Raw genomic sequence first — 27,021 nt, forward strand, 5'->3', positions numbered from 1 at the left:
CTTACATAAATCCAGGGACTGGAGGTTACATTTCGTCCCTGAGCAAGGACTAGGAAAATGTCAACCTCAAGCCCTTGAGCCACTGGGCTAAAACAGAATGCCCCAGTCTATAGAGCATCCCTTGCTATGGCATGGTGTGGGTTTGGTTTTGTTCTACCTACCAGACATGGGAACCCTGGGCCAGGAAACCAATGTAAAAATTGGTCCAGAGGTAGAGAACCCTGTAGAGTCCTAGGAGAAGCAAAGAAGAAATCACCCCATTGGGATGCCTCTGTATCTGTGCAGGACTCCAGCAGAAGGTCACTCGCTGGAAATGCACTCAGACAAAGAGCTGAGCAGACAGGGACACCTGCTGTCCTGTGAGCGTGGGCCTCTGGGTGCTGTGGTGTGCTGCCTCGATCTCAGCCCTGGCACGGCCCCGAGGCACTCCTTCCCCCAGTCCCAGGTAGAGCAGGCGCGGACAGCTCTCAGGTGGCTTTGTCTCCGGCAGTTACCTTGAGCCTGACAGCCACTTTACCTTGGCCGGGCTCTCTTCCCAGGGAGCCCGTGTCTGCTGATGGTCAGTGTAGGGGATATTAAGGACTGGTTTCCTTGTCCCAAAGCAGGGCAGCTCTGAAGGACCTTTCCAGCCCCAGACTGTTAGTCTCCTTTCTCAGCAGTGCCCTCTTGCCTCACTCCCAGCAGGAACTGAGTCAGGAGCACTTCCCAGTAAACCTCGGGCACACACAACTCCAAATCTCCGTTTCAGAGTCTTTCCCAGGAAACCTGACGTAAGACGAGCATACCCAGGTTTACATTTCCAATCCAGACCTCTCCACTGAGCCTGACTCCTCCACATCCTCACTTGCGTGTCTAACAGGATCTCAAATGAAACGTGTAAAACTGAAACCATTCTGCTTGTCCCCACCAACTGTCTCTCCCCGAGTTCAGCCACTCTCACTCGAAGTCACGTCACCTTTCCCATCCTTACCCTTCTACTAGTCAATTATCAAGTCCCGTTGGTTGCATATTCTTCAATGCATTTCTCTTCACTTCTGCTGCCACCATGCTGGTCAGCGTCACCACCCGCTTTGGTGTGGACCACAGCCGTAGTCTCCTGCATGTCACATTTTTCTCTTAGTCTCACAGTAGCCAAAGTTTGATTGATTTGCTTATTTTGTTGTTCAGCTTACTCACTTGTTTTGTTAATAGATAGTTTGGTTACATAGATCAAAATCCAAAAGGGACTGTGGACTTTACATAAGTCTCCTTCCAAGAGGTAATCAGTTTTAACAGATTCTTAGTTGTGCTTCCAGACATATTTTTTTGCCCATTCAAGCATCAAGCATATTCTCCCACTCTTTCTCTGGCTCTTACTCTGTTACTCCTCCCTGTGTACAAATAATAGCTTACTATATATGTTGTTTTTCACCTCACTTTTTCATTTAACAATATAGAGTGATGAATTTAAAACCTAAATGTGATCACCTCACACCCTAGCTTTAAATTCCCTTTGGCTCATAATAAACCTCAAGTTCTTTAATATCTGTGGCCTTTGGGCCACAGATAGTCTTTAGAAATACAATGTGTCCGTGAAGTCACGGTGCACTTTTGACCGGTCACAGGAAAGCAACAAAAGGTGATAGAAATGTGAAATCTGCACCAAATAAAAGGAAAACCCTCCCAGTTTCTGTAGGATGATGTGGCAGCATGTGCGCATGCACAGATGATGACATAACACCGTGTATACAGCAGAGCAGCCCACGGCTATGCCAGTCGAGATGTGGACGGTACAGAGGAAAGTTCAGTGTGTTCTGTAGCTCGCTAAATTCAAATCCGTGACCAAAGGGCAACGTGAATATCAGCATGTTTATAACGAAGCGCCACCACATAGGAATCACATTACTTGGTGGGATAAGCAGTTGAAGGAAACCGGCAGTTTGGTGGAGAAACCCCATTCTGGTAGGCCATCAGTCAGTGACGAGTCTGTAGAGGTTATACAGGTAGCTACCTAAGGAGCCCTAAAAAATCTGTGTGTGAGCCCACATCGAACTGCACCAAATAGGTATAAGACTGGGAGAGTTTTCCTTTTATTTGGTGCAGATTTCACATTTCTATCGTCTTTTGTTGCTTTCCTGTGACCGGTCAAAAGTGCACCATGACTTTACGGATAGACTGTATTTTACATGGATCACATAATGTTTTACAAAATTGGAATCAATCATCCTCAGACGGACTGTGCCCTGTTCAGATTGCTGTAGACCCCAGCATTTATTGTATCCACTTGCCCTCCACCCCTTACTCTGTTACCTGCCCAGCTCCCACAGGCATTGGTGACTGCACTGCCTCCCTCTCCAGCCCCTCCTGCAGCCCCTTCTACTATAGCCCCTCCCCCCTTCTTTCTCTGGCCACGGCCACCTTAGCCTTCTTTCTTTCTGATTATTTGGACATTTGATTATGCTGTATACCCCTCACCCAAAGTCAAATTGTCTTCTGTCACCTTCTATCTGGTTTTCTTTGTGCCCCTCCCCTCCCCCACCCCCTCTCTCCTTCCTCACCCCATTCCCCCCCTCCCCCACCCCACACCCCCCTTGCCATCACATTCTTGTTCATGTCTCTGAGTCTCATTTTTATGTCCCATCTATGTATGGATTCAAATAGTTCTTAGTTTTTTTCTGATTTACTTATTTCACTCTGTATAATGTTATCAAGGTCCATCCATGTTATTATAACTGATCCGATGTCATCATTTCTTATGGCTGAGTAGTATTCCATAGTATCTTCAGTGCCCTGAGTGCTTTCTCACCTCCGCACGACACATAGACTCTATGGCAAAGCTGTTGGGATTTCATCTCCTTGTACTGCCTTTTCCTTTTCTCGCACCTGTCTGGTCTGGGTACCCTTCAGGGCTCACATTCAAGGTCACTGCCTTCGGGAAGCCATTCTTCACACCCAAGGTTAGCAGTTCTGAATCCACATTTTCCTGGCCTCTCTTTTTCTTTCTCATAGCGCTTATCACACTTGTATCAACTGTTACATTGTCAATTCTAAAATGCATGTACTTTTCACATTTTACTCTCTCTGAACCTGGAAGATATCTTACAAAGATGGTGACTCGCAGTGAGTGGTAAAACTTGCCATTAATGAAATTTTTGATTTGATGAAACTGAGTAAATATTTATTTGTAAAAACATTTGTTTGCCGTCTGTCTCTCTCACTAGAGTTTAAAGGGCCTGAGAGGGCAGGGGCTGGGGCTTTCTTGTTCCCCCTGTGTCCGTAGCACCGAGCACAGGGTCAGGCATGGTGTAGGCACTGAGCAGCTAGTGGACGGGATGAATGGACTAGGGAGGAAAGCAGGACTTGGTTTTGGAGATCCTGAACTGGCCTCTCAACGTTTCAGTTTTCCAGGGTTTGATGAGTTTATGTTCACCCATACCATATCCTTTAGAGTTTGCCCTCTTCCCATTAATCTTTGTCTTGGAGACCAAAGAGATTTTACTAGCTCAATGGGTCTTCAGGTAGAAACTACATAATTTTTTTGGTCATTTTAGTTAGTCATCTCTGGGCCTTTTGCAGTTATCTATTCTGTCTTGAGTTGGGTTGAGATAGTGTTTTCTGATTCATTTCTTATTCTCTTTCGGATAATTCCCTGCATGTTTTTTGTTTGTTTGTTTGTTTTTTAGAGAGGGAGAGAGAAAAGGGGGCAGGAGCAGAAAGCATCAACTCGTAGTGGTTGCTTCTCATGTGTGCTTTGACTGGTCAAGCCCGGGATTTCAAACCAGGAACCTCACTCAGCATTCCAGGTCAATGCTCTGTCTATTGTGCCACCACAGGGCAGGCAGATTCCCTGAATTTTGTTAATGCTTTTGGTTGTTGTAGCCAGTTAGGCTGGTATTTAGAAAAATAATCTTGTGTCCTTTAGGTCCTGCTTTAAAAAAAAGTTATACTTTGTAGATCTCCAGGGTCTCATGGAAGTATGTAGGAGCTCTGCAGGACAGTTTAGAGATCAAATATAATTACTTATTTCTCTCTTTTTTTCTCCTTTCTAAACTATGTGCTAATTTTATTCAGTAGGATTGAATTTATTCACAAGTACAATAAAGGGTCATGCCAGAAGTAGAATACAGAGTACAGGCATTGCTACCTGTATCTCAAAAAAGAAATATTACATTTGTTTTGAGGTGTCCTAGAGAAGAAACAATATGACAGAAAGTAATTGCACTCCAACCATTTTCACTCTTATTCCTTAACTACTAACTACTATTCTCATTAACTCAGATTGCGACTATCCCAGATTAGTATACAAACTGGTCTGACTTTCCCTTTGTTACCATTTTGGCATTTAGCATTAAACTTAACAAAAATTCATTGGCCCACAAATTCTTTAGTTTAATAGAAAGTTTGTGTGACTGGAACAGTTTTTGAAAATTAATTTATTAGGTTCTAACAGGAGCGTGAGTGAAAGACAGAATTTGTAATCTGTACTTACAGTATTGTTTGTATTATTTCCTTCCCAAAGGTATCAGATCCTTATTCCCAGCAGTGAAATTGTGGCTGGATTTCCTGTTCTCATGCATGTTGATGACATCTTCATCCTACAGTGTTCCCACCGTGTCCTCCTTCCTATTATTGTGGCATTTCCCAAATTGCAGGAGCTTAGCGCTGCCTGAAAACTTGTGGGTTTCTCGGTGTTCTCTCTTCCGGATTAGGTATAAGTGGGCTAAACAACATGAATTCTACGCTGATCTCTGATGATGCCGCTGTTTTTATTTTTTATATAAAAAAAAAAGTGCCAAAATATGATAAAACATTCCTCCTTATCTTTTAATACCTATTTAAAAAATAAACAGTCTGTGTTTAAGCAAGGATTTTTTGAAAGTCTAAAATGTATGGGCAAATTTTATTTGATTATATACTTTTGCCCCAGAAGTTGAAATTATACATCAATATTCATAGATAAAAATGCATATGTACATAACCCTGTATATATGTATGTGTATAGGTATATATGTTTTTATGGCATATGTTCATGTGAGATGTACTAGCTATAAAATGTCTTTTTTTATTTTTGAAACACAGCTAGGGAGCAGAGACAGAGGTAGAAGTGTGGTCAGAAAAGAATTCCCTGGAAGTCAGCAAGCTAAAGCTTCTAGCTCAGCTGTGTCCTTAACTGATTGTGTGACACTGGGAGAGTTATTAGACCTTCTTGAACTTGAGCTGTTTTTATGAGTACGATAAGATCACTGATTCTCAACCCCAATTATACAGTAGAAGCACTTGGGGAACTTTAAAGAAGTGCAGATGCCCAGAATCTACCAAGTGATTCTGATTTAATTTTTTAGAAATTTCCCCTGTGAGTCTCAGGTGTAGTCAGGGTCAAGAACCACCAACTAGGAAAACTCTAGGCTCCCTCCCGGCGTGTGAGTCTCTCGCTTTATTTTTCCTTTTCAGGATTGGATGAGCCATGCCAACAGAGCCCTGTAGACTGAGCTGTATTTTTTGTTGGATTTGTCTAATTACTTGTGATGATACAGAATGCTCTGAGTTGAAGAGTCCTCAGTGGCAACACATCAGCCCCTTTGTGTCCCCACACTTGGTGTCTACCTGTCCACTCAAGCACGGAGCCTCCTTGCAGTCATGATCCCCTATCATTCTCTCTCCATAGCTGAGCACGCTTGAGTTGTCATGCTACATAGGAACCTCAGTGGTGGTCTGTGTCTTGAAAGGCTAAGAGCTCCCAGTTCACATGTTTCCTTCCATGTAACCTGAAATAATGGCCAATAGCCATGATTTACTTCCCATCCCCAATCTTTTTGCCAGTCAACCTTTTGAAATGTTTTGGTCTCCAATTTGCTTCTTTTGACCATCCTGGAATCTAATCTTTTTGAATTCTTGAAATAACAACAACAAAAAAAATACATCTATTGACATAGAAGTTACTTTAAACAAAAAAGAATAATAGTGCCTGTCCAGGCAGTGGCGCAGTGGATAGAGCGTCGGACTGGGATGCGAAGGACCCAGGTTCCAGACCCTGAGGTCGCCAGCTTGAGCGCAGGCTCATCTGGCTTGAGCAAAAAGCTCACCAGCTTAGACCCAAGGTCGCTGGCTCGAGCAAGGGGTTACTCGGTCTGCTGAGGGCCTGCGGTCAAGGCACATATGAGAAAGCAATCAATGAACAACTAAGGTGTCACAACGAAAAACTGATGATTGATGCTTCTCATCTCTCTCCGTTCCTGTCTTTCCCTATCTATCCCTCTCTCTGACTCTCTCTCTGTCCCTATATAAAAAAAAAAAAAAAAAAAGAATAATAGTTTTTAAGTATATTGGGTTCTGATCATTTCTGAACCTGTGGGTTGACCAGTGACTAAATGGTATATATTATTAACACAATGATTACTTAAAAAAAGAAAAACAAATTTCAAGTATATTAGGTTTCCTTCCTTAAAAATATTCTTCTAGTTTTTTTCTTGCTCCCACTGCCACCACCCCAGTTTAGGGCCATCTTCGTTCAATCTAGTCTCTTTTTCTTCATAATAAAAATTGGGTATTGTTGGTGGTAAGCTCTGGGATGAGTACTTCCATGTCTCATTTAACTCTCCTAAAAGGGGGTTGAGAGAGGAAGAAACCAGGGCTCACAGAGCCCAACATCTTTTGAGTGGTAACTATGGCATTTATTAAATGCTATTTGTGCATGATCTCACTCAACCTTTTGGGTGACCATTTTATATTTTACTAGGAACTAAACACGCATTTGAATGTTCCATATTTTCTACAGTCACAGGCTAGTGAACAGCAGAGTTAAATCTAGGCCACCTCAGCCACTAAACCATGCTGCTATTACTTTTAGGATTATTACTACCACTATCTTTATTTTACAGATGGAGAAACTAAGAGAAAGATTAAATATCTTGCCTAAGATCACCAAGCTAATAAAAGGCAGAGTCAGGATTCGAACCTAGGTCTTTCTGGTTCCGAAGCCCAAGTTGCAAGCTCCATTCTCCATTGCCTCCTGTTCTGGCTTGGTCTGCAGCACTGTTTGTAAATCACGCCTCACTCAAGCCCTCCTTGAACACTGATTTTTTTTTTCTTGCTATTTCTGCTCAGAAATAGCCTGCATCTACTTTCTAGGCCTGAAGTCTTTGTTTATTTCTTTGGAGTTTAAAGGTCCTCTGAGATCTTGCCTTCCCCATCCCCTGCCTTATTCCCACAGTGTCAAGAAACCGTGGCCCCGCTTGGTCAGTGTTTCTCTCACCATCTCACCAGTGTGCCAGACTTCTGTCTCCAGTTCTGTTTCATTTCTTATTGTCCCCTTCCTGTCTTCAGCCAGTGTTTCTTGAATACCTGACTTGTTCTGGAAAGGTCTGGTGGGAGGCCTGCACTTCCCTTCCCTGCACCACCCTTTCTGGGCACCCCCACTGTTCTCTTCCCCTCTCTTGCTGTGCCTCCTATCTGAACTCCCTCCACACTTAGGGTGCAGTGTGGAGCCTCACTATGGAGTCTTTATGTCTAAAGTCATAAGTGGACCCTGTGAGGGCAAAGACCATGTGCGAGCCATCCTGAGCGTATAGTAGTTGCATAATAAATAGGCATTGAATGAGTTATTAATTTGTGATAACAATGCTTCCCCCTTAAATCAAATTGTCGGCTGTTAGGTTACTTCTGATCACAGAAAAAACAAAGTTTTAAAATGTCGATTTATGAGAATTTTTAAAAACGTGCACATTAATGTGCTTATTTTAAGAGCTAATAAACTTGACCCTCTGAAACTCTGTTGTTCTCCCAGTAAATGTGCCCTCGACGGTAATAGAAGCCATGTGCAGACAAGACGCCCTGCAGCCCTTCGGCAAGAGCAGCAAACTCTCCCCCGCCACTCAGCAGCGCTCCGTCGTCTTCCCACAGACCCCGTGCAGCAGGAACTTCTCTCTCCTGGATAAATCTGGGCCCATGGAGTCAGGGTTTAACCAAATCAACGTGAAAAACCAGCGAGTCCTTGCGAGCCCGACATCCACGAGCCAGCTGCACTCGGAGTTCAGTGACTGGCATCTTTGGAAATGCGGGCAGTGCTTTAAGACGTTCACGCAGAGGATCCTGTTACAGATGCACGTGTGCACGCAGAACCCTGACAGGTAACCTGACTCTTCCTGCTCGCGGGTGGGGGGGGGGGTTTGCGCAGTGAGACCCCCTGCTTCCCTTCCTGACAGGTTCCAGTCCTGTCCCCCAGCCACCTCTCCGTGAGCACCCTGCGATCAGAGGTGTCTGCCTTCGGGACGGTCAGCGTCATTTGAGGCTGCTGCTTGACTTCATTGTTTAAAAGAGCTGCACAGACAGTGGTTATAGGGAGGGATCTGCTCTTGCTTTCCAGACAGTTCTGTCCGCGTCTAAAGGGGAGCAAGAGAGAAGGAACAGTTATGAATATCCTAGGTGGGAAAATGAGGTCAGGATAATTAGAATCCTCTCCGTCTTCCAAAGATAATGCCGCTCGCTGCTCCGCTGCTGTCCCAGCCGTGTCAGGGTTCACCTCCAGTGTGCCGTGGGTATGAACTTAATTAAGTACTGAGAGGTAATGAATTGGAATTTTTTGCTTAGTACTATTTTTCTTCAGAGCATGCAAACCCATAAATCCTGCGAAACTGTCAAAAGGCAGTACCTGCCCTGCTAGTGATGTGGAGGAAAACAGATGCCAGTTATTCAATAAACTAATATCCACACAGAAGAAAAATGTTGACTAGATACCTCGGAGTCAAAGTTGGTTTGAAAGTTTGTCAATAAAGAATTTTATGGCCATGAACTGAGGATGAAATTTAGCTGAACAAGTGAATTAAAATTTCAGGTACTCTGATGAGTGGCATAGCAGATATAATGGAACTATTATTTATGAATCAAAACTGGTTTATTCGACAGCCCTGATAGCTGGGAGCGCAAAAGACAAAAATCAAATTAATTCAGAAAGAAAAGGTTGTGTTTTATCTCTTCTTCACAGCCTATGAAGATTTGATTAAACCCCAAATACCTAAGAATAGCAGTTGAAATGCACTTTGAATTATAAAAGCAGGAAATAATTTTTGGAAAGTAAGAAAAGAGACTAGGAAGCTGGACTCCTGAATAATTTTTTTAATTTGGCCACTGGATTAACCTTAAGGCACATGGCTCTCCTTGCTTTATAATGGACATCCAGCTGTGCAGGTTGTGACAGTGAGCCAGGTACCGTGCAAGGAGGATGGGGGATGCTGGATGGGGTGTATGTGTGTGTGTGTGTGTGTGTGTCTTTTTTTTTTTTTTTTGTATTTTTCTGAAGCTGGAAACGGGGAGAGACAGTCAGACAGACTCCTGCATGCGCCCTACCGGGATCCACCCGGCACGCCCACCAGGGGGCAACGCTCTGCCCACCAGGGGGCGATGCTCTGCCCCTCCAGGGGGTCGCTCTGCCACGACCAGAGCCACTGTAGCGCCCGGAGCAGAGGCCAAGGAGCCATCCCCAGCGCCCGGGCCATCTTTGCTCCAATGGAGCCTTGGCTGCGGGAGGGGAAGAGAGAGACAGAGAGGAAGGGGGGGGTGGAGAAGCAAATGGGCGCTTCTCCTATGTGCCCTGGCCGGGAATCGAACCCGGGTCCCCCGCACGCCAGGCCGATGCTCTACCGCTGAGCCAACCGGCCAGGGCCGTGTATCTTTTCTAAAATAATAGTAATCCATTTTAGTGTCCACATACACACTTGCGTGTGTACATGTTTTTATTTGTGCCATTCTAGAAATCACTGGCTTATCGCCAAGCGTTGCTGTAACTAATTAATGTTGAGACATTTGCTTTAGGGCTGTTAAAACCGCTGTGTCTTGACAATCTTTTACTTTCAATGGGAGGGTCCTTCCACCCTGGTAAAAAAAACTCTTGGCTTTAGAGGTGGCACAAACATTTTGAAAATGTTTCCTTCACTCAGAATTATTTTGAGTCTGTTTTCCTTGCAAATATACCTATAGCCCAAGATTTATCTATTCAAAGTTGGAAAAGCATTTTAGGAGGTTAGTAGTAACAAGATGCATCAAGCATTATAAACTGGCTTTTTGAATTGAGTGAGTTCAAATGGGTAGATGTGTTACTTGCACAGATTTGTTGTCCTAATTGAACACGCAAAGTAAAATGAAATGATAGTTGGAAGTTTCTGGATTTCCAAGCTTAGCTTTGAGTATGATATACTTCCATGCTGAATGTCACCTAAAGCGATAAAAATATGCCATGGTAAATAGGAAGGATGCCAAAGCAGACTGATAGGACTGACCCCAGTCACACTTAGAAAATCATATGTGTATTATGGTTTAGGTCCTTATGAAGTCTGTCTTGTCAAATAATACTGTCGTAACTTGTAACACATCTATGTATACTGTCAGAGAAGTGCCTGACAAATTAGAAAACTTACCTGTATAAAATACACTCCCATGAGAGACTGTTAGGTCAGTGCCCATTCCCAACTAATTTAGCGTTCTTGGCAAGGATCCAAGTGGCATGAAACTCCTGCCCTGTGCTCAGTGTTAATGGGTTTCTCTGCCTCAGATGCCCTAGTGAAGTATGACCAGGCCTTCTCTTCCCAGAGGAGCTGCGGGAGTGGGTACTGGAGAGCCAGTGAGGGGTCCAGTTCCTCAGTCTGTGGTTCCTGCTTCTCCCTTCCCTGTGCTTTGCTGGTGACATGAGAGGCAGTCATCATCACTCATGAATATGCTAAATTGAAGACTTCTGAAAATTAGTCCCTTTATAGGCAAAGTAATAAAGTACAATACTCCTTAGTAATGAGGGGATGTTTGAATCGCTCCATCACATCTGAACTGATTATTGGCAGGAGAGGGAAAATAGGGCGTGCCCAATCACTTCAACCCACTGGATTCACTCTAGAAACACAGACTGGAATAGTTCTTTTCAGTTCCAGAACCTAGAATGTTTTCTTTGTACCAGCATGTTTGGAAGTAAAAGATACTCTCTATAGTTCTTAACCACATGGGTGCTAAATTAAAGAAACCTACAAAATAAAATGGAACATCAGATTTGTGCACGATGGTTGCAAAATTCGGAGCCTTTTCTCTTACTGTCCATGTGGAGAGAAGGACAACTGCTGAACGTACGTGTTTTCTGTAACGAGTGACCATAAATCAAGTGGTTTTCAGTCTTTGGCAGTTTGTGCCGATTCAGGCAGATCCAGTGAAAAGGCTTAGGACTCACCAGTCAGAAAATTCCCCTTTGATTTAAAAAAAAATATTCAAACGCTTTTATTTTGATAGGAAAATCTTGCTAGAACCAGAGGCAAGACAGGGAGACACCGAAGACAAAGTCAGAAGGTAAACAGGTTAGAGTTTCAAACAGGCCCCTGAGCCTTAGGTCCAAAAGGTTTTTCACTCAACAGACTGACTATTTGGCCATGAAACCTAAGACATTGGAACCTTCATCAAAGAGACTTTGTGTGTCTATATTTTTGAGCTTGTTCATGTGAGCAACCATCAAAAAATCTATGCCTTGATATAAAGAAAAGAGATGGAAGGAAACCCAGTAGCGTCATCACTCCTTTTTTTTTTTTTAAATACATGTTATTTACCTTGAACACAGAAAAAAAGAGAGAGAGAAAAAGAGAGAGTCACACCCATGAGGTTCCAAAGAGCCACAGAATTATTTTTTAATTTTGTTCTGTTAATATTAAACAAACTCCAAAGTCTTTTCTTCCTTTTCCCCAGTCGACTGACCTTTTTTTTTTCTTTTTTTTTTTTTTTTTCTTTTCCCCTAAGCAATTTCAAAGGGAAGAAGCTGTTGGAATCTAGATCAGGATTTTATTTAGGGACTTCATAAACATTTGAGGTTTTGCATAACTTTCTGACCTAGGCCAGGGCAGCCTGACTCAGTTTTGCTTGAACCAGGAGTTAGAAATCCCTTTTCTGTTCTGGTTTCCTGCTGCAGAAACGCTTCACAGTTCCACTGCGGAGGGGGCTCCAGAAAGGGGTGAGCAAAGGCTTCCATCGCAGTGCATTGTTTCTTGATGCACACGCTCCCTTCTATTTTCTGCAGAAAGTGTCTTTAAAATGCTTATCTTCATTTTGCATTCTTTTCCTTTTCTCTCATTCGGTTGTTTGTGCCACTTGGGGAGAGTTTGCCTTTAGCCTCCCCTGGGTGCACCATCAGCTGCTCACGTTTGTGTTTTGAGTATCACTGTTTGTATATAAATGTGTTGGTACCGGAGGGGAAAATGACTCTGGAGATGTGTTTGGTGGGAGGAGCCTGGATATAATCCATCATCCTAATAGTTTCTGTGGAGTGTGCAATGCTCTTGTGTTCCCCTGCTCTCCTCCCCGCAGGTGGGAAGGTGATCTTTCTTTCTTTCTTTCTTTCTTTCTTTCTTTCTTTCTTTCTTTCTTTCTTTCTTTCTTTCTTCCTTTCTTCCTTTCTTCCTTTCTTCCTTTCTTTCCTTTCTTTCCTTTCTTTCCTTTCTTTCCTTTCTTTCCTTTCTTTCCTTTCTTTCCTTTCCTTTCCTTTCTTTTCCTTTCTCTTTCTTTCTTTCTTTCTTTCTTTCTTTCTTTCTTTCTTTTTCTTTCTTTGGTATTTTTCTGAAGCTGGAAACGGGGAGAGACAGTCAGACAGACTCCCGCATGCGCCCCGACCGGGATCCACCCGGCACGCCCACCAGGGGCAACGCTCTGTCTCGACCAGAGCCACTCCAGCGCCTGGGGCAGAGGCCAAGGAGCCATCCCCAGCGCCCGGGCCATCTTTGCTCCAATGGAGCCTCGGCTGTGGGAGGGGAAGAGAGAGACAGAGAGGAAGGAGAGGGGGAGGGGTGGAGAAGCAGATGGGCGCTTCTCCTGTGTGCCCTGGCTGGGAATCGAACTCGGGACTTCTGCACGCCAGGCCGACGCTCTACCACTGAGCCAACCGGCCAGGGCTTGATCTTCTTTCTAATATTCCACATTTCCCAGGTCCTTGGACTCTGCACGTTTCTGCTTTCCTGCAATCCTTTCCTCCTCACATAGAACTAAGATCATTCCTCACTCGACACAGCCCACACTGACCTGAGTAGCGCTCCCTTTGAAGTCTTGGGAGGTTTGCACTTGGGCTGACCAACGTGGGACAAGGAGACGAGGTGGCTCCAACCCAACAACTTTTGTCCTGGAGGCTTTCAGGCCATGAAAGAAAAATCTTAGCAGTATTAATAATATTTTAAAACAAACCACACTTAATTTTGTTAAATGTTTTATCCTTTTTCTGTCTGTACACCAAACCAATTACAGACTCTGAATAAATGGCCTGCACATTTTGCCGCAGTGATCTTTGGTGGGGCGGGGCCAGCTGCAGAGAATGCCAGGGGTGCACAGAGTCATCTTGCTTTCTTTGGGCTTCAAATCTTACCAGCATTGATGCACACTAACTAAGTGGACCTGAGCTTTGTCTGGTTTTTTTTTTTTTGTTATCTCATCATTGAGTGTGGAGCACCTTCTAGTTTTTCATGCAGCTTGATATTTCTGTGGAAACTAGCCACACGAGGCTGTTTAAACTAAAATGAATCAAAATTAAGTAAAATAATACTTCAGTTTCTCGGTTGTCCTGAACACATTTCAAGTGGCAAGCGGCTCTCCTACTGGACAGCGTAGGTAGATACAGAACATTTCCATCACTGGATCATGTGCTAATAACGTTTCCAACACTCAAGCAGTAAAGAAGCCAAAGCTGCTTCTGGTTGTGAGATGTTACCCGTTCGTGAGGAATACTCGTTGCACGCATTTGGGAAAGAATCAAGTGCTGTCTCTGATGGCTTGGGAAGAATCAAAGTATATTAGAAAGGAGATTTCCGTGTAGCTGTTCCATGACACAAAGAATTAAAGCTGAATACAGCACTTGACGATGTCAGTCCTTTGCTTCTTCTAGTATGGCTCACCAAAGGGAGACTGAACTTTGGAGTTGAACTTGATTGTGTTCAAAAGTTTAATCCATTAAATCAGGGGTCCCCAAACTTTTTACAGAGGGGGCCAGTTCACTGTCCCGCAGACCATTGGCAGGCCGCCACATATAGTGCTCTTCTCACTGACCACCAATGAGAGGTGCCTCTTCCAGAAGTGTGGCGGGGCGGATTAATGGCCTCAGGGGGCCGCATGTGGCCAGGCCATAGTTTGGGGACGTCTGCATTAAGTCTTACCTTTTTGACAAGACCTTTGAAAAGATAATGGGAATGTTAATGGCAATTAATCATGTGTCTCCAACAACCCCCTTGCAGTAAATTGAGAGGTGAGCCTCAGGGTATGCTAATGAAAACATGTGTACAGGATCCTAACTCCTGTGGCCAGTTGTCCCAAAAGAAGTGTGGTTTCTGAGATTTCACAGTAGTGTAGATGTTTTCTAGGCCCTGCCCCAGGGCTTGATGGTTTCATTCTGTCTTAAATGTATTCCTATATCTTTAGATCAGTGGTCCCCAACCCCCGGTCTGCGGACTGGTACCGGTCCGTGGGCCATTTGGTACTGGTCTGCAAAGAAAGAATAAATAACTTACATTATTTCTGTTTTATTTGTATTTAAGTCTGAACGATGTTTTATTTTTAAAAAATGACCAGATTCCCTCTGTTACATTTGTCTAAGACTTACTCTTGACGCTGATGTTTGTCTCGGTCACGTGATACATTTATCCGTCCCACCCTCAAGGCCCGTCCGTGAAAATATTTTCTGACATTAAACCAGTCCATGGCCCAAAAACAGTTGGGGGCCACTGCCTTAAATGACACCCTAGGACATAATCCGAGTTAAAATTACTTTTTGATTATTTCCTTTTATTTGTCTTTTAGGAAATATTGACAATCCAGGAAAAGAAGGAATCTTGTCTACTCGTTGTGTAACTTCTGTGCTTTCTTAGGGATAATTTCTAGGCAAAGAGAGACAATCTGTTTTTAGACTGGCAAGTGGAGGACACATTTTAGTTCTAAATTCTACGTAAAGTCAGCTTCTGCAAAGGTGAATGTGACCTGATAGTCTACAATTTTATTCTTAAAGGTACCTAGGAAGAAAGGGCTATCACCTTGTTTTTTTGGAGATCAAATACAATAAAGTTTGGTCCTACACTTTTGTACTAGGTTTACTTGCTCTGATTTGCAACTGTTTACCAAATAATTTTAAATGGTCCACACACACACACAGACACACACACACACACACACCCATAGGAAGCTCTTGTACAGGAAACTGGCCAGTGCACATGATGGAAGGTGGAGATCATCTTGTTGATGCCATGTCCTATGAGACTGTGTCGTGGACAGATCTCAGGAGGCACACACCTGAAAGCAGGATGACAGGATACAAGGGAGTATCTAGTTCAGGCCATCCCCTTACTGGAGAGGTAAGAGGTGAAAACACAGAGTCGGGGAAGTTGAGTGACGTGTCCAAGTCTCACAGCTGATTAGGGTCAGAGGCTGAAATAGGACTCACGGCTCCTCTTTTCCCTGTCCTAGACCTTTCCACTCAGTCAAGCTAAATTCTGCAACGTTTTAAAACCTGTGGCATAGGTCAGTGGATACCCAGCAAACACCTCTCAGGCTGGAGCTGGGTGAAGGTGACATGTCAGAATCCCATCTGCCTTTCATTGGTATTACCTTGACATAAGAATTCACCCTAAGCCTCTCTGTGGTCATTTCTGCTCTTCTGTGTGTAAATCTTTGTGACTGTTAACGTAAAAAGGATGGATTGACTTCTGACTGTAGGAAATAAATCACCCCAACTTTTGACAGCTGAGTTAGAAAAAAAAAAGAAAAGATTAATTGGTTTTATTTAGTGGCTTATTGTTTATTGTGATAGCTATTAAAAATAGATAACCAGAGGCTAATAAATGTTAATGGTCCCTTCACTATTAGAAAAATCAATTGTCAAGGGATATAGCATATATTAATGTATTATTTTGTTTATGATCTTCAGTAACATTAAAAACAATTCATTCCCGAGAGAGTGATTTCTTGAAGAATTCTTTAAGGTTAACAGTTACAACAAAGAACAGATCTGGCAGGAGGCCGTTTTTGTCTACATATAATTTTAATGGCTGTCAAAGCATTATTTTATAATTATAATAAAATGCATGTGTAATTTGTCAAGATTGATAAACTCCTTATCAAGGACTCTTATATATTTCTTTGAAACCTGTTTGAGAGCAGTTAAGTAGATTTCTAAATGTAAGTAATTAAAATTGTATAGTATTGAGTTATTGATCAATCCTAGACTATTAATCAAGCTAAAAAATTCTACAATCAGTGCTCAGTGTGCTGAAGTCTGGTAAAATAATAGTATTTGTGTTCAGTGAGGCAAGCAGCCACAATTAAGCACGTCACTTGACAAATGAGAAGGTACACTTTATTTTGCACTTAATTGAATTGTTGTACACGCTCGGTCCTCATTGTCTCCTGGCCCCACATTTTGTTTTCTGGACGTCGGCACTTATGTATTTGTTAAAGGGAGAGCAATTAAGTCTGCTTTCGCCAGCGGCTTTCTAAACGCAGCCAGAGATGTCTGGGCCGCAGACCAGGGCTTTGTGAGTGCTCGTAATATCCCTTGCAGCAGATTCTTAATTTTCCTAACAAATATTTTGATAAACAAATTAGAGTCCTGTCCAAGAATGATATGAAATAGCTTCAAATAGGGAGAACTCCCCACGTTTTATATCACTCAGCCGATTTTGCTTCAGTAAGCAAAACTTCTGTAGGGAAGATAGAATTTTAATCTATTTTATAAAAGCCAAAGATTGATTTAATTCTCACGAGCTAGAAAGTACGTTGTCTGATAATCCGGCTAATTATCAGGTATTTGTCACAACTTCCTTCCGTGTGTTTTTGCATCGCGGTCATCCCTCTGCGAGCACAGTGACATCTCGTCATTTCTGTACGGCTGGCTACAAATCATTGCTTGCTACCGGATTAAACCGGGGAGCTGAAATTCAAGGAGAAGGCCCAATGGATAAATATTATTTGAGGGTGAGGGGACAGTAGGTAGCCGTCAGGCTTTATTTTGCAGACAGACAAATCTGGGTGCATCCCTGTGTTCCTCTGTGCAGTATCCAACGACTCCCAAGTTGAGGTTGTGCTCTAGACAGATCCCAGGACAGTTTAGGATTTATTAAAACAAACGCACATGCAGCTTCCTAACTTGCCGGCATGTTTACCTGGCCCTGAGAATAAGGTCCAGATGCCCTAGCGTGACCTGGGGACCAACGGCTTGTTTCCTGTGGGGACAGTTTCTTCTCGGTTTTCTGCACTGGCGGAGATAATAAGGACCGCTTTCCCTGCCGCAGAGAATTATTGTAAAGATTACACTAGATAAGTGATTTTAAAGCCCTTTGAAAACTTAAAAGTGCCATGGAATTATGAGAGACAATTACATGTTTTCTCTCGTTACATTCTGGTTAATCAGGTCCCGTACTCTTTATGCTCCCAAAATGCATTAATATTTGTGTGGGGGAGGGGATAGAAAGAAGAAAGCAGGGGTTCTTGAAATGATAAATACCAGAAAAAAGTAACCGTTTGGGGATTAATGAATGTCTCAGCCGTTCTGTCAGTTTTGTTCCTGTGGCAATAAGTAAAGGGATGGAAACCCACTGACCAAAGTTCTACGCAAAACCGAGTCTGTCACCCAAACAGTTGTGGCTTTGCCTCGCCATGCTGACCTCCACTGAGTAACATAGAAAACAATGACCAGGCAGTCTCTGTGTTTGTTTCAGACCTTACCAGTGCGGCCACTGCTCCCAGTCCTTTTCCCAGCCCTCCGAACTGAGGAATCACGTGGTCACTCACTCCAGTGACCGGCCTTTCAAGTGCGGCTACTGTGGTCGTGCCTTTGCTGGGGCCACCACCCTCAACAACCACATTCGAACCCACACTGGAGAAAAGCCCTTCAAGTAAGTAGTGGCTGACCTCTCCCCCGACTTTCTCCTAGCCTCGTCCCTGAGCCGCAGACGAGGTAGGTCAGCGCTGGCCAGCTCCGCCGGCTGGTAGATGAGGCTGTCTGGTGGCCAGTGTCCAGGCTGCAGGACGACCTACTTATTTAGTGGCTGACACTTGGAAATGAAGTCGGAAAACCTATACGTTGATCCTTGCTCGAGCTGTTCAACCGTGGACACGAGATAATATTTCTGGGCCTGTTTTCTGATAAGTAAAATAAGGAAGTAGGGGTAAGTCCTTTTAAGATTCTTTCTAGTTCTTGAGGACCTATGCTTCTCGCATTGGAGCTAGGAACTTGTGTCATCTTAGGGCCACCTGCAAGCCCCATGACGGTCAGTGAGGCAGCCACAATTTCAGGGCATCTTTTGCGGAACTTGAGCCCTTGTCGGATTCTGGCGAACTATTTCCCTCCTCTTTCCTGTGTGTTACAGAGGTTTGAATCCATTATAGTGGCCAGCCTGCAACTTTGCAGTATGCCTTTAGGATCTCAGAATTACCATGTTGGTGAAAACAGAAAAACAGAACCAAACACAGGGCACGTCTGAGCTCTTAGAAGACTAAAGGAACGTGGAAAGAGGTGGAGCTGCACCCGAGGGCTTTGGCTGAGCGAGAGGGGGCGTTCCTACACACAGCACAGTCCTGGAAGCAGTGGACGTCTGATCATGCAGGACGGCCTGTTCACTTGCTTATTCCCTCCCTCCCGCATTCATTTATTTGTGTGTTCATTCATTCAGCAGATACTTACTGAGCACTTTTGTTTGTACTAGGCACCTTGCTAGGCACAGATACAAAGGTGAGTGAGACTCAGCCCCCAGTCTTTGAAGACCTCATAGTTTGCAGGGAAGCCTAACTGATAAACGAGTATTATCACGTAAGGTGAAAGTGCAGAAGTGAAATACAGGAAGATGTGTGTGCACAGCGCCTCAGGGGAGCCCAGCGGGGCAGTGATCAGTGCCATCTGGGGCAAATGACGTCTGTGTTTTTGTTTTCTAAATTTTATATTTCAGTTACAGTTTACATTCAATATTATTTTATTTTAGTTTCAGGTGTCCAACATAGTGGTTACAAAGTCATATATACTTTACAAAGTGTTCCTCTCGATATTTCTAGTACCCACCTGGCACCATTCATATAGACTACAATATCATTGACTCTATTCCCTATGCTGTACTTTACATCCCTGTGACTGTTATGTAACTACCAATTCATACTTCTTAATCTCTTCACCTTTTCCACTCAGCCCCCCAAACCCCCCCTCCTCTGCTAGCCATTAGTTTGTTCTCTGCCTCTGAGTCTGTTTCTGTTTTGTTTGTTTTATTTTGTTTCTAAGATGGGTTTGGAAGGATAAGTAGGAGTCTCTGAGGCATACAGAGAAGAAAGAGAGTTCTGGTAGACCTGTCAGCATATGAAAGGTTTGGAAGTGTGAAGTAATGTGTATAACTGGCTGGCCATCTCAAAGCCATTTCTACTGGCTGTGAAATACTCTTTTCTTGTCAACACTCTGACATCTCTCTTTATTCAGCTATCACACTGGCTTTCCCCATCCTGGCTTTTCCCTGTTAAGAAGGCAAATAAAGGCCCTGGCCAGGTGGCTCAGTGGACAGAGCATCGTCCCAGCACACTACAGTCATGGGTTTGATCCCTGGTCAAGCCATATATGAGAAGCAACCAAAAGTGTACAACCAAATGGAACAACTAAGAGGAACAATAAGTCGATGCTCCCCTTTCTCTCTCTGCCCCTCCCCCCAGGCCCTCTCCCCTCTGCTCTTTCGAACCAATGGAAAAATAAAAAAAAAAATTAAAAAAAGAAGGAAGGAAATATGTACAGCTTACCTACCTTCTGTAGGACAAGATCAAGCAAGAAAGGAAGTGATTCAGGCAGCAGGAGGCGACCTTGCTCAGTGTCAGCCAGGGAGTATCCCAGACTCTGAGGACGCAGACTTGCTCTGGACCTCTGGGCGTGCTTGTGGCCGCTGGGCTCAGCAAGGCCGGCCTCAGCGCAGGGTAGCGAGCCCTGCTGGTCGGCCCTGCACCTCTGTTCTGGCCACAGACGCAGGAGCTCACAAAAGCCTGTCATCTTCATTCACCTCCCTATGAATAAGTTACCTTTATTTACTACTCTCCATTGTGGTTTAATTTAAGATATTGATAATAAAAATAGTTTTAGTTTTTACCTTTGTTCATGGGTACAGCTTGTTCACTGCATAAAGACATTTGGCTGAGGGGACTGGCTGGGTCCGAAAATCAAACCTGCGTGAAAGCCAGCCAAGCCGTGACCTCTGGGTTTGAGATAGTCCAAAGGGGCCGTTCCATTCCCCCTAACGACCAGATGTGTTAGCACAGCCCTGGAGTGCCCTGTTGCAGGTGTTTGTGTCCTGCAAGGTGGACTTGGTCATTGCGCTCAGGCCTGACCCCCAGGGGTTCTCAGAATCTGGTTTCCCCGCTGCTCGGGATGCGGAAGACCAGAACCACAGTGGCAACTTTCCCCAAGCCTTTGAGCAGGGGAGCTTTTTAAAAGAGATGCAGGGCTGATAATCCTTCTGGCCCTTGTATTAGAGAGGGCAGCCAGAGAGGCGCAGTGCCAGGAGTCAGATTGATTTTTATCTTGTTGCTGTGTAAATAGATTTTAGTAATTAATTGAAGAGGTTTCAGGGTCAAAATGGGAAATAGATTTCTATTAATGTTAAGGTGTTACTTATGTGTAACCTCGTTGACTCCACTCAATTTTTTTTTTCTTTAACATCCTGTTTTTGTCATGTTTCCAATAGAGTTGCCATTTTAACTTACTTTTAATTCATCAGATTCCTAGTTTGAAGGACTTTATCAATTTTATTTTATTTTATTTTTTCTAAAAGTTTGCTTTTGTGACCATAACCTAATTTTACCTGGAGGAAAAAAACAATTACCAGAGTTGTTTGGATTAGATTCTATGTGAAGGTTTTAGTTTCTTCTGCTTCTCCTCTTATTACAATTAGCCACATGCTGTGGGTATTTTTTTTTTTTTTAACAAATCAAATGTGTAATCCTGGGGGAGAACTGAGTGTACACTTATTTTATAAGTGCAAGATTTTAACATCTTCTAGGAAATGGAAAGCCAAGTCCTTCAATGTATACAAACAAGATGGGTCAGGATTGAACCATCCCAAGGGAGTTCTGGGAATCTTCCAACCATAGCTCATGGATATCCATCCCATGGACGTTTGTAAATATTATGAAGATACCCTTTTACAAGCTTATAAAACAAACATTCAGAAAAACTTTTGTTGCAGATTAGTCAATAAAATGTGTTTCACCACACAGTTAATCTTATTACTTCAACTAATGGGTGTTGGCTTAAACAATGTTGCAAAGAAGGACAAGAATCTTATAAAAGATGCACAACCCTAAATGATCAGCCTTGGGCAGCTTCCAGATAGATGCCCCAAATGACTCAGTCACCAAATTGCCCGCCCCCCTGCCGCCAGTTCCCAGGAGCTTTCACAGAATTCTCAGGGGCCAGGAGAGATTGAGCTGTCATACCTTTCCAACCTCTAAAATCTTCTGCAGAGACATAGTGTTTAAAGGCAGGGTGATATTGTTGCTGGAAATTTGGCACTAGGAGATCAGTTACATTTCAGGCTTTGCCTCACCTTCCGATTGGCTGAATTTCCCCTGAAAGTCTCCATCCCCCAAGTTCTGGTAGGTCATGGGCCTATCGGTAGCTGTCTTGGCTGGAGACTTAGAATTTCTAAGGTAAAGGGGCACTCAGGGAAAATGCATATCAAGGATCATGTGAAAGGTCTTGGCTCTCAGTTTGTACTGTGAGACTAGAAGTGATGGAGAAATGGAACAAAAGCAAGACGTTCCATTGAACAGCAATGGCAAAGCACTTGATCACAGGAAGGAAAGATGAAAGGAAGGAAGGGAGGAGGGGAGGAAGGAAAGAAGGGAGGGAAGAGGAATGAAATAAAGGAAGAAGGAAGTTGGCAGTCTAAAACTTACTCTTTGCCATCAGAGATCCTTTCTCCTTCTCTTTCACGAAACATAATCTTTCAGGAGTTCAAGGAGGTTGCTCTGCCTGGGAGGATCTGAGTGATCTGCCTCGTGCCCGCCTCTGTGCTGGGGACGGCCAGGACTTTCCAAAGGAGAGCTGCTTCTCTTCAACTGTTATAAGAGGGGAAAATACTCCTCATGACATTTTTGTCTTAAGTAAAGACAGTTTGGCTCAGATTTAAAAAAAAAAAAAATCAAAGGATATTCCAGAGAACATCTACTAGTTTAATAAGATCTAGGCAAAATCAAAGCGAAGGAAAATACACATTCATAAATATGCACCGAGCACATTATATGTATGAAGCGCTGTGCAGTTTGGTTCAATTCGAGAAGTATTTTTTGACAGGTTGTAGAGGCACAGAAAGTAACAGAACTTGACATTATTTTGCATCTCTGTCAATTTCAGATGGTAATTGTTAAACTCCCTGTACCTATAATCCAGTCAACCGTCACAGTAAGTAAAGAATGATTTCAAATCTAAAAGGAAATCAAGTCTAATTAAGATACCCATATTGGTAGAAAGTTGGGGACTCATTCTTTGCTGAAATATCTGGACGACTTTCCACTTCACTGTTCCTGCGACGTTCCTTTCAAGGCTGTGATGTCATCCTAGTCAAGAGGACCCTGTGCGCAAGATCATTTCTTTGCTCCCAGCTCCTTATCTGCATCTCTCTCTCCTTCTTATTCCGCTCCCCTGCATGAAGTCCAGGCTTAAAGGTACCCACGCGCAGTCTTTCGTCTGGGATTGTAGTTCAGGGTTCAGTGCCAACCCGCCCGATGTCCAGATCTGCTAGAACCTAGGTATTTTGCATTGAGTCTGTCCTTTTGATGAGTGTTATTAAGCTATGAAAATAACGTGTGAAGGAAATTTTTCTAAAATTAAAGATGATATACATAAAACTGAGGTCCTTCCTTTATTAAAAAAAAATTTATATCTAGCTGTCTTTACTTCCTCAATAATGCATTTGTGTTCTTTTAATTTCCCGACCACATAGCTATTTCCAGTAGCCTGGTTCTGCATGTGTTTTTACTCGAACTTGTGGGCAGATGGCACTAAAGATGAGTTTTCAGTAATGATCTCATGCCATGGTTATAGCTGACATAGTAAATTTCCAATCACAACAAATTGCTCCGTGAGTATTGCTCCATGAGTAAATATCTCTGAGGCATCTAGGCAAACCCTTGAGAAAAATGTAACTCTCCTTTTAATGTCTGTCCAATCTGGATATTTAAATATTACATGTACACATGCTCCCTTGCCTTCTATGGAACACAAAACTGCCTACTTATGAATTCTTTCTATTCTAACACACGAGGTGCAGAAGTATGACCCAGGTACATAGTCATCCCTTAGAATTGTTCAAACTGTTCTGCTCTCATTGACATTGATTCTAGAGCTTCAAAATTTTTAAAAGGATTATAATAGTTTGAAAATCTGTCAAGCAGTGAAAGGTAGTATATTTTGACACACTAATTCAGTAACTAATCAGTTTCCTAATAAACAATCAGCAATTCACTAACATGTCATCAGCACTTCAGGAGCTCTGGAGAGGGGATGAGCTGCCCGTGGGCCTTAATGAATGCACCAAAAATCATTAGCTGATCAATACTTCTGAGTTATTTTCATTGAGCTGATAGGTCTGATACATTAAATCTGACATTATACATTTGTCAAGATCACAGTGCAGTTTTTAACAGTGGAACGGGCTGCTAAAAATATCCCCTGAAAGACAATCAAAGAAACACAACTTCTTCACCCTGACACTCTCAACGGGCACCGAAGCTCTGAAAAATCCAAGCCTGAGTGGCAAGCGCTGGCTTCCCAACGTTCAAAAAACGTGCGGGCATCTCCAGAGAGGATGGGTGTGTTCTATTTTTATAGGTAATTATTCCTAAGGCAAGGGACTTTACTTAATGTATGGAAGAGGAGGAAGAGAGGCTTGCTCACCAGAGAATAAGACAGGGGCACCTGCAGGGCACTATGGACTTTCTCATGAGGGTTGTTGCCACATTCCCAACAGTGCAGGGACCCAGGGACCCAGGGCGGTGTTATGTGAAAGACTCTTCTCTGCAGCTCTCCTGAATATCCTTCTCTTCAAAGGTTAGAAGAGAGGACATTAAGGGAATGGTGGAGGGAGCTATTGTGCCCTAAAAGGTGCTCGGCCAGTGCTCCAGGGGAGTGACAGGGAAGTCACTGTGCCCAGCTTGCTGCCAGAGTTCCTGTGTGTGTGTCTGTGTGTTGTAGGTTGAGTAGCCGTCAAATTAGTAAATGTGTGTTGCCTGAGATATAGGTCAGGCTCAGTGTTTCTAGATTACAATTTCTTTTTTTAAGTTAAAGAGAGGAGATACTCTTGAAGTGTGAAACCAGTGTTCTCATCAGACACGCTATCCCTTAATTATGGCCCACAAGGACGTTCTGTCACTGTACTTTTTGGAAAGGTGAACTTCTTGAGCAACGCAGTTGGTTTATTTAGTTCAGGTTTTTATACCCCCGCCCACCCAACCACAGACGCTGTTTGCACTCCGAGTTTGGTCGGGCTGCAATACTACAACCAACTCTCGCACAAAAGCGACTCCTGGCACCCACCCTGCTTCCTCACCGCAAACTAATGCATTGCTTCCTCCGGTTTCCAAATTCCGAGATGATTGCTCCTCGGCTGCTGTTTTAAGGGGAGTAGCATTCCCGATTTTAAATTAGCAGCAGGTGAAATTCTATTTGTCATCAATTTCTCTTTCGGGTTACGGAGCAGAAAACTGCAGACAAGCTGCTGCTTTGATGGCTCACTCCTAAAAATCTCTTTGTTCTTTATCTATTTGAACTGACAGTGATCAGAGCTGCAGCAGGACAGGGCTCTCTGGAGAAATCGCCTTCCCCCCTGCCTATTGACAGATCCCTCTGTTCTGCATCAGACGGGCTTTGTCCCATCACAGGCATCCAGGCCTGGGAAGGAGCCACCAATTAAACCTCTTGAGCCGGGAGAATCTGAAGCCACTTTGGAGTGTCTGTTCCGATTAGGCAGGATGAGAGGAAGCCCATCACCCTGCGGGCCGCGCTCCCTGGTCTCAATTTTCTCTCTTGCCTCCACCAGGTGCGAGAGGTGTGAGAGGAGCTTCACGCAGGCCACCCAGCTGAGCCGACACCAGCGGATGCCCAATGAGTGCAAGCCAATAACCGAGAGCCCAGAATCAATCGAAGTGGATTAACTGATTGACTGGTTGGAATTAAACTGCAAGGAAAGTCATGATTAAATGTCACGGACACTTAAGCAAAACCAAAGATTTCCTCTGAGCAACTTTCAATCAGTCCCAGAAAACCAAAAGCAGTAATAAAATAAGTAAGATGTTAAGAGATATTGATCCTGGCGTGGAAGTCAGACCAGGAAAGAGATTATTTATTTATGACTAGGGATGAGACTTTATTTCAGTGGACAAACTAACCTGGGATGGCCAACATTTCCGGTTCCACCATGTATTTGCTTTGTTTCTAAAAAGCTTTTTTTTTAAACTGTTATTTAATACCAAAGGGAGGAATCATATGGGTTCTTCTGCCCACAGTTGTGACTAAGTATGCACAGGGACCCGTTTCTCGTTGCACCTTTTTTTAGTAGCATGATTCAAGGGGACCCGTTGTACAGCCCTGCTTCCTGCTGTTGCAGTCGGGCCGGCCTGGCGCGGGCTGCCCCAGGGGACCGTGGACGGAGAAGCGACAGCCTTCACTCGGCGGGTGCTGCGTCTAGCCCACGGGCGTTCCATGTCTGTGTTTTCCACGCTCACTCCTCATGCACTTTTCACGTGGTTCCTCCCACCCAGCAGCCTGGTCTCGATGCAGAAGAGCCTGGAAGCGGAAGAACATGGTTTAAATTTTAAAATTCAAGGGGGAAAAAAAATGGGGGACTTCCTTTGTCCTGTTTCAAAAACATTTAAAATGTACGGAGCTTCATAACACAGTATATTGTTCCGAAGCAGCTAGTTGAGAAAATTTTGTTTTCAATAACATTTTAGCTTAAAAAAATAATAAAAATAAAAGTTCTTCGGATTGAGGCTGAATATGAGGTATTAGGCTGCAAGTGATTATTTTGTTGTTGTTTCTGTGACAGTGTTGAATATGTGAGCAGAAATAGTGCCAAGCCCCAGTGTCAAGGCCTCTGAGGCCATTTCATCTTCCGTCCTGATTTGGCGACGCCTGGGAGGCCCTTCTGGGTATGCAGGGATTGTGTCTGCAAAATAGGGGGAAGTAACCTAGATGAGGAAACGTCGAGGGGGGCACGGAGCGGGCTGTGGTTAGAACAGGCTGCGCAGGAACAGCTCATTTGAGCAAGAGGCATTACCTTTCATCTCCCGTGGCTCTTGGTGATTCTCTTAGCACCGATCCATTGAAGGAAAGAATTATGTCCACAATTCCACTGTGCTTTGGTTGAGCGCCAGGGAAGCGAGTTTAACTTCAGCGAGCCTTTAATGATGCTCAATAAAATTGGGTCACATTATACAAAATGATTCAACTTCAGGAAGAAACCATGGTTTCTGCACCTTCATTCATTAGGTCCCAGCAAGCTCTCAGAGACTGATGGCCAGGGTAGATAAACCTGTTTTTATCTAGAATGCTTAACGAACAGCAGCAATCTCTACTTGTAGATTTCTTGGTCGCCTGACACCAGGGCATTGCCTTCTAAGGAGCGCCCTGTCTCTTAGCCTACCTGTTCTCTTCCCTCAGCGAAAGTCTGAGCCGCACCGCTGAACTGACCGCTCAAAGGAAGGAGACTGCCTGGTTCACTTGAATGGGTCATCATCTATTTGGGTCTCAGGAAATCTTCTTCCCTTTTCAATTTTGCTTCCCCGTCCCTTAGTGCCACTGCCACATTCAAAATGGAGTCAAACAGGGCTTTGCTAATTGTGTTTGTAATTTACACACACACACACACACACACACACACACACATGATTATAGGCCCCAGAGAGGAACTTGGGTAATTCTGACTTCCGTTGTCCAATCTCATGTCGCTCACCTAGAACTCTCTCCGCTTCCTGTTGGCAGTGCGCTGTCTGTACTGTGTAAGTGTTGCTGACTGAAGGCATTCTCTCTGGCACACG

The 27,021-nt window shown here is 43.7% G+C and overlaps 1 protein-coding gene across 1 annotated transcript in view; it reads left to right on the forward strand.

Moving 5' to 3' along the window:
• PRDM6 (PR/SET domain 6) overlaps window positions 1-25,854 on the forward strand; it is a 106,251-nt gene extending 80,397 nt beyond the window's left edge. The window contains exons 6-8 of the mRNA XM_066277950.1: window positions 7,763-8,105; window positions 17,682-17,858; window positions 25,023-25,854. Of these exons, the coding sequence (XP_066134047.1) occupies window positions 7,763-8,105; window positions 17,682-17,858; window positions 25,023-25,137 (635 nt within the window). The 3' untranslated portion in view covers window positions 25,138-25,854. The remainder of the gene's footprint in view (window positions 1-7,762; window positions 8,106-17,681; window positions 17,859-25,022) is intronic.
• Window positions 25,855-27,021: the final 1,167 nt, after the last annotated feature.

The sequence above is a fragment of the Saccopteryx bilineata genome, chromosome 4 (genome assembly GCF_036850765.1).
Source record: "Saccopteryx bilineata isolate mSacBil1 chromosome 4, mSacBil1_pri_phased_curated, whole genome shotgun sequence".
NCBI classification, from domain to species: domain Eukaryota; kingdom Metazoa; phylum Chordata; class Mammalia; order Chiroptera; family Emballonuridae; genus Saccopteryx; species Saccopteryx bilineata.